This window comes from Neophocaena asiaeorientalis, unplaced genomic scaffold, assembly GCF_003031525.2.
Source record: "Neophocaena asiaeorientalis asiaeorientalis breed wild unplaced genomic scaffold, Neophocaena_asiaeorientalis_V1.1 scaffold275, whole genome shotgun sequence".
NCBI classification, from domain to species: domain Eukaryota; kingdom Metazoa; phylum Chordata; class Mammalia; order Artiodactyla; family Phocoenidae; genus Neophocaena; species Neophocaena asiaeorientalis.
Window position 1 is genome coordinate 4,370,467 of NW_020173679.1, and position 8,179 is coordinate 4,378,645.

Consider the following 8,179-nt stretch of genomic DNA (forward strand, 5'->3'; position numbering starts at 1 on the left):
GCTCTGCTGATCAAGAAGGGAGAGGGAGGGAACCCTGATGGTGGGGTTCTCAAAGTGTGGTCCTGGAACCAACTCCAGGGGACTCCATTCCCCCCACCTGAACCTGGGGAGCATATAAATGTGAAGATTCCTGGGCCTTACCCCGAACCCACTGGGTCAGAATGTCTAGGAGTTCATGTTTAACAACCACTCTTAAACATATGGAAAATCCAACAACCACTGGCTTGGTGTCTCTTCATTCTGGAAGAATTGAGCCCCTTTCTCAGCAGAGTTTAAATAACAGCCATATCCAACTCTAAAAATTACAGTTTACAAGGCACATCAAATCATATAAATTACAACGCGCAAGGTTTAGCTGTGAAATGGGCAAGGCTGAGGCTTTTGAGCCATGTAAGATGGGAGAGGGGAGATTGTGAAGAGCTCCTGATGGCTCGTCCGCACACAGCAGCCGGGATGTTCACTGGCAGGTCTCCCCCTTGTTTACCATCCTTCAAGCCTTCTTCCCATTGCTTTTCAGATAAAGATCAAAACCCTTATGGTGACATGAAGGAGGCCTACTTGTCACTTAGCCCTCCTCCTTCCCACTCTGACTCTGGATGCCCTGGTTTTCTCTCAGTCCCTTGGGCTCACAATACGCTCTTCCACCCCAGGGCCTTTGCACATGCCATTCCCTTCTCCTTTTGTCTAGTTAAGTCCTCCTTGTCTTCCATATTCCTTTCCTTTACAGCCCCAATGTTGGAATGGAATTAGTCACACCTTTGTGGGATCATTTGACTTATTTCTCTCTTTCCTGGCAGCTTCCTGATTGCAGGGACCATGTCCGGTTCTGCCATCGCTGTACCCCTAGACTTGGCTTGGTGCTGAGGCTCTGGGTAAATACTGTGCAAATAATGAGTGATAACAACAGTTATCACTGTTGACTATAAACAGTTCTCACTAGCCTGGCTATAAACAGGCTTCCTATTGCCTTTAGGGAACCAAACTCCTTACAGGATATAGAAAAAAAGTCTGGACGGTAAAACCCTGCAACTATCAATATTGATTTTTCCCTGAGCCAAATGATTACAAGTGACTTTTATTTTCTTCCTTATATTTTCCTTTCTCCCAATTTTTAAAAACAAGAAGCATGTAACTACCTTCCATTATCGGAAAGAGTAAATGATGTTGAAATACTACGATACCAATAGTCAAAACAACATGTCAGCCTTGCTGATGAGAAGAAATCTTTAGAAGCATGACTGCCTGTTCTTTAGGATTGATCCAGGCAAATAAAACAAACAATCTTTTTTATTTGCTAGATGTAACCTCTGGGTAATTGCAAGGATGACTTTTTATTAATATAAATCCCTGAATTTTATTTAGTGGAATGACCTCTACTGGCCTCAATAACATAAACTATAAATTGACTACTGAATTATTCCTCGGGATGGCTCATAGCTGATCAGGGGTGATTCTTCTGATCAGAAAGGCCCAATGAAGTCAGCAGAAGGGCAACTTTTACCTTGTTTTATAAAACTGGAAAATGTTGACATGTCTGTAGGTTTCAATTCTTCAAAATTCTTCAGAATGGACCCACGTCCCCACACCCCTCTTCGGAGCAAATCTCCTCTCCCATTTAAGCTTTGGGAAGATGATTTGTCTAAGAGAAGACAGAAGCGCCCATCAAAAGTCTATCCCCAAAACGCTTGGCAATTCATGTATCAGCTGTCCTCCAGGGAGCCCAAATGAGCTCGTGCTTCTGGAAATGCAACTGATTCCTCCATAAATCAATGTGACTGTAGCTGGCAGCAGTGATGTATTTCTTTTCTTTTCTTTTCTTTTTTTTTGCGGTACGCGGGCCTCTCACTGCTGTGGCCTCTCCCGTTGCGGAGCACAGGCTCCGGACGCGCAGGCTCAGCGGCCATGGCTCACAGGCCCAGCCGCTCCGCGGCATGTGGGATCTTCCCGGACCGGGGCACGAACCCGTGTCCCCTGCATCGGCAGGCGGACTCTCAACCACTGCGCCACCAGGGAAGCCCAGTGACTTATTTCTTAAGCTAAGTCCGAGGAGCAGTAAGCAGTCAATTATTTTTATACAATGAATGCAACTCAATTTCTGTCTAGTTAATAACTGTCCTCATTGGTTCCCTTTTCCAAATGGCTTATTAATGTCAGTGGATCCTCATCTCAACCCTGTGCACCTCTGAGGATTCTTCTCAGTCTCTGTTTTATGAGACCATAATAATGATCATTGTGTCATTTACTGAGCACCACATGCCAGGCTCTTTATGTGCATTTCTCACTTAATCCTCAGAATAATCCTGTGAGGTAAGGGGTTTACAGACAGGGAAAAGGAGCTCAGAGTGATTAAGTAATTTGGCTGAAGTCACTCAGCCACAAAGGAGCCTAACGAGATTCAAACCCAGGTCTGTCTATCTCCAAAGCCTGTGCTTTTAAAAATTACTACAGTTTTCTAATATCATAGTCAGGTTCAAAACAGCGATCTCTGTCTCTACTTTAGCCAGACAGGAAATAAAACTACCCCAAATCTATGCCTTGTTAGGATAAAGTGCTTCTTCTTCTTCTTTTTCCTCCCACTTTGCACACTGCACAGATTTTCTGTGTCCTTGAAGGGAGACCGTATCATGGAGGAGAATCTCACGGGGAGGTTCATGGAGTTATCTTTAAATCTGTTGAGTTTACAATAAACATTCTCAGAAAACGAGGAATAAGGGGGGAAGTTTCGCACTTCGTAAGAACATGTATAAAAACCCTACAGCTAACCTCGTACTTAACGGTGAAGGACTGACTGCTTTCCCCTAAGGTCAGGAACAAGCGAATATAAGGATTTATACACGGCTCTTGTTCAGCAGAGTCCTGAAGTCTTAACCAGGGAAATAAAGCAAGGAAAAGAAGATTAAAGGCATTCACATCTCCTTTTCTGAAAGGAGAAATAAAATTGTTCTTATCTGCAGATGACATGATTGTTTATGTATAAAATCCCAAGAAATCTACAAAAGCCCTTATATAAGAAAGTGCAGTTAAGGTTGCAAGATACCAAGAAGCATACAAAAATCAACTGTTTTTCTATGTACTGTCAAGGAACATGTGGACACCAAAATTAAAAATATAATACCATTTACAATCACTCAAAAAAAAAAAGAGAAAAATACTTAAGTGTAAATCTAACAAAACATGTACAGGACTCGTATGCTGAAAACTACAAAACACTCACGAGAGACACTGAATAAATGGAGAAATATACCATGTTCATGAATTGGAAGACAATGTATATCAGTTATTCTCACATTGATATATAGGATTAAACACAATTCGAATCAAAATTACAGCATGATATTTTGTATATACAGACAGGCTTACGCTAAAATGGAAAGGCAAAGGAACTAGAATAGGTTAAAAAAATTTTTTTAAAGAAAAGTGGGAGGACTCACTCTACCTGATTTAAGACTTATATAGTGACAGTAATCAAGGCTGTGTCATAATGGTAGAGGGACTGACACATAGATCCATGAAGCATCACAGGGAACTAAGAAATAGGCCCCATAGAAAGTATGGCCAGATTATTTTTGACAAACCTGCAAAAGCAATTCAATGGAGAAAGGATAGTCTTTTCAACAAATGGTTCTGGAACAACTAAATGTCCACATGCAATAAAAATGAACTTTGACCTAAATCTCACATCATAAACAACAGTGAACCCAAAATGGTTCATAGATTTAAACATAAAACTTGGGCTTCCCTGGTGGCGCAGTGGTTGGGGGTCTCCCTGCAGATGTGGGGGACGTGGGTTCGTGCCCCGGTCCGGGAAGATCCCACATGCCGCGGAGCGGCTGGGCCCGTGAACCATGGCCGCTGAGCCTGCGCGTCCGGAGCCTGTGCTCTGCGGCAGAAGAGGCCACAGCAGTGAGAGGCCCGCGTACCGCAAAAAAAAAAGCATAAACATAAAACTATAAAACATTTAGAAGAAAACATAAGAGAAAATCCTCAGGGTCAGGGACCTGGTGGCATGTTCTTAGACATGACACTAAAAGCATGATCTATAAAAGAAAAAAATAACTACCTGGACTTCGTCAAAAGTTAAAACTTCTGCTCTGTGAAATATTCTGCTAAGAGAATGAAAAGATAAGCTATGGATGCGAGAAAATATTTGCAAAACATCTATCTGACAAGGACTCACATCTAAAATACATAAAGAATTCTCAAAACTCAATGGTAAAAAACCAAACAATTCGATTAGAAATGCTTACAAGACATGAAGAGATATTTCACCGAAGAGGATATGCAGACGGCAAATACGTACATGAAAAGACATTTAACATCACTATCGATTTGGGAAATGCAAGTTAAGACTATGATGAGATACCACTACACACTTACTAAAACAGCTAAAATGAAAAACAGTGTTTATGCTAATGGCTGGTGAGGATGTGTCTCATCCATTGCTGGTGGAAATGAAAAATGGTACAGCCACGCTGGATAAGCCTGGCAGTTTCTTTACAAACCGAATATATATTAACGTATGTGTTAATCCATGCAATCATACTCCTGAGCATTTATCGCAGAGAAATAAAAACTTATATTCACACAAAAACCTGTACACGAATGTTTATAGTAGATTTGTTTGTAATAGCCCCAAATGGAATCAAAATGCCCTTCAAAAAGTTAATGGTTAAATATAGGTGATACATCCATACCGTGGACTATTACTCAGCAATGAAAGAACAAGCTAATAACCTAAATGGATGTCAAGGGCATTAAACTGAGTAAAAAAAAAAAAACAATCAATCGCAAAGGTCATACATAAATGATGAAAATTATAGAGACGGAGAACAGATTAGTGGTTTTCGGGGCGTGGGGACGATGGTGGGAGGAGGAATTGTGACTATAAAAGGAGTATCACAAGGGACATCCCTGATGATGGAATATTTCTATATTTTGATGGCCACACACAAATCCACACGTGGTAAAATGGCACAGAACTCCACACAGGCTTCGTGCCATTCTCTCTACGATTTGTGCATCTATAATTATTTCAAAATAAAGTTTTAAAAAATCTGTCGAGTGAAGTCTGGGAGAGGTCTGCCTTTCACAGTCGTAAAGGGATTCCGTTACATTTCTCTTTCCGCTTCAATAGTTTAATCCCTTTCAAAATTTTTAAAGGCTCAAAGCCACTGTTTTTATAATTTCTTACTTACAATTTCTTCTAACTTCCTTGGCTGTCAATGAGCTGGGACTGTGGACCAAGCCACAGCTAATTCAGAGAATGAAATGAAATGAGAGAGTGCTGAGGCCATGCCCGGGGCTTACCCTGATTTACTACTTGGAGGTGTGGGGGCGGGGGAGGGCTCTGAGGGGCCCACGGTCTCCAGAAGCTCTGGAAAGGGCAAGAGGCCATTGCTCAAGCTGGGCACTTCAGGTGGCCGTGGCTGCCAGACGCGGAGCAGGTGTAGGTCAAGCATCAGCTCTACGCCCGCCTTCCAAACCGCACCATCAGGGTGGGACGCTGCAGACACAGTCAGCAAAGGACAGAGGGCCCATCGCACTTTGCTCATTCGCACCACATGTGCCAGGGAGACCCAGCACATGCGGGGATTAGTTATTGGTGGCACACCGAGGAAGGCTGGGACTGTTAGCCAGAGGCTGTGCTTTAGAAGAGATTGGAGTCCACAGAACAGTAAGGACTTTTGGTGGCGTGAGGGGCAGGGAGGGTCGGGGACTGGGTAGGAAGAGGTCTTACCTCTAAAACAAGGTCTGAATCTTCATGCCTTCCAATCGTAGTGCTTTTATTCAGGACAAAAAAGCCTTCTGCGCTCTTTAGATAGGCTCTCATGCTCTCTGCTTCCCCTATAAAAGGTTTACAGAAAACAATTCTGTTAGAAAAATACAGTCCTCTAATTATTCAGTATCATATTTAGAATGAATGGAACACACCATAATGTCCACAGGAGAAGTCAGCAGAGGTAGGAATGGATAGCTGGATTTAACAATGATCACGATTACAATTCCGCGCATTTTTAAGACTGTCTTTTTAACAGTGATATCCGGCATAGATGAGCTTGGTTCTGATCACAAGAGGACATCCTTTATGTAACTCAGAGCACAAACAAGCAGCAGCAAAAAAAAAAAAAAACCAAACAAATCTGAATTCCACTGATAACCGCTCTCCACCTCCCATTAAGCTTAGTTTGAGGTTAGTTATCTGACAGAATCAAGGGCTCAGTGTTACTACCCCACCACTTACTAGCTCTGTGACTCTGGGCGAGTTACTTATTCTCTCTCTATGCCTCTGTTTCCTCATCTGTAAAATGGGGCTAATAATACTCTGTATCCCAAAGAGTTTTGTGAGAATTAAATGTGAAGCATCTCGAATGGTGATTGCTACACTAAACACCCATTTGTCCTACTGTGATTATGACTGTTATTAATCTTGGGCTTCTGAACTTTGACTCAAGGAACCCCAACTTCTACAGAGCTTCCTAAAGTGTGGAAGAGCCAGTCATCAAGGAAATGGGCATTAGAAGATACTTTCTTTTTAAGTCACAGCATTCCTTCATATATTTAGGTTGAAAGAAAAAAGATTTCCAAAGACAAAATATCAAGATTATAGCTTGGCTGTACGGTCAAGACTGTGTACGTATCTTTTCCTGGCATTTTATTATGAAAATGTCAAACACACAGAAAAGTTGAAAGAAGTGGATGGTGAACTTCTATATAACCAACACCCAGATTCTACAATCGACATTTTGCTATATTTGCTTTATCACATATCTACCCATCTATACATTTTATATTTTAATGCATTTCAAAGTAAATCCTATACATGTTTTTAAATTTTATTTATTTATTTATCTATTTTTGGCTGTGTTGGGTCTTCGTTTCTGTGCGAGGGCTTTCTCTAGTTGTGGCAAGCGGGGGCCACTCTTCATCGCGGTGCGCAGGCCTCTCACTATCGCGGCCTCTCTTGTTGCGGAGCACAGGCTCCAGACGCGCAGGCTCAGTAGTTGTGGCTCCCGAGCCCAGCTGCTCCGCAGCATGTGGGATCTTCCCAGACCAGGGCTCGAACCCGTGTCCCCTGCATTGGCAGGCAGATTCTCAACCACTGCGCCACCAGGGAAGCCCTATACATGTTTTTTAAAACATAAACATTTCAGTGACTTCAGTAGGTTCCAAGATGTTGATGATAATTCACATGATATTTGAATTCTGATCCATCTCAATGCCATGTCAAAGAAAGTCTCTTTTTTTTTTTTTGGCTGTGTTGGGTCTTCATTGCTGCATGTGGGCTTTCTCTAGTTGCGGCGAGCAGAGGCTACTCTTCCTCACAGTGCGCAGGCTTCTCATTGAGGTGGTTTCTCCTGTCGCGGAGCATGGGCTCTAGGTGTGCAGGCTTCAGTAGTTGCAGCACGTGGGCTCAGTAGTTGTGGCACGCGGGCCCTAGGGTGCATGGGCTTCAGTAGTTGTGGCTCACGGGCCCAGCCGCACCGAGGCATGTGGGATCTTCCCAGACCAGGGCTCGAACCCCTGTCCCCTGCATTGGCAGGAGGATTCTTAACCACTGAGCCACCAGGGAAGTCCCCAAGTCTCTTTTCAACTGAAAGATTACTGAAGTGTGAAGTTGTTAAGACTGTGGATAAAAACAAAAATCATCTAGGTGTGACCGTGGAGGGTCTCCGGTCTGGCTCTGCTTTCCATCAACATTTCCATCATCATTTCATCACTGAATCCCTACTAAGTGCCAGGCACAGGGCTATCCTTTTACATACATGGCCTCTTTTCATCCTCAGAACAACCCTGCGAGGTAGGTGTCAGTATTGTCCCGCTTTACAAATGAGGAAACTGAGACTCAGAGAAGTTAAGGTCACACAATAGTAAGTGTGTGACAGCTCTGGGCCTTTGCATGTAACCAGTGTACAAACCTCCATTGTTGCTGGTGGGGCAGAGTAGGGGTGGGGGAATTGCACTGTCTGCTGACACTTGGGACATGTAATAAAAGAAAGTCCTTGAAACCAGCATTCATCCTCTAAAAGGAAGATGAGACCCTACCTGAGGGTAAGAGAAATAAAAACAAGCAGGATAGTTTATATTTGTAAACTTTGAGGCCTGTGGATGTCCCACAAATATTGATGCTTTCGGGCTTCCCTGGTGGCGCAGTGGTTGAGAGTCCGCCTGCCGATGCAGG

General features: G+C 43.0%; 1 protein-coding gene across 1 annotated transcript in view; it reads right to left on the reverse strand.

Moving 5' to 3' along the window:
* The window catches only part of FHAD1 (forkhead associated phosphopeptide binding domain 1), a 133,766-nt gene that overhangs the window by 123,480 nt on the left and 2,107 nt on the right, over window positions 1-8,179 (reverse strand). Inside the window, exon 2 of the mRNA XM_024749888.1 lies at window positions 5,738-5,844. Within this exon, the coding sequence (XP_024605656.1) occupies window positions 5,738-5,830 (93 nt within the window). The 5' untranslated portion in view covers window positions 5,831-5,844. The remainder of the gene's footprint in view (window positions 1-5,737; window positions 5,845-8,179) is intronic.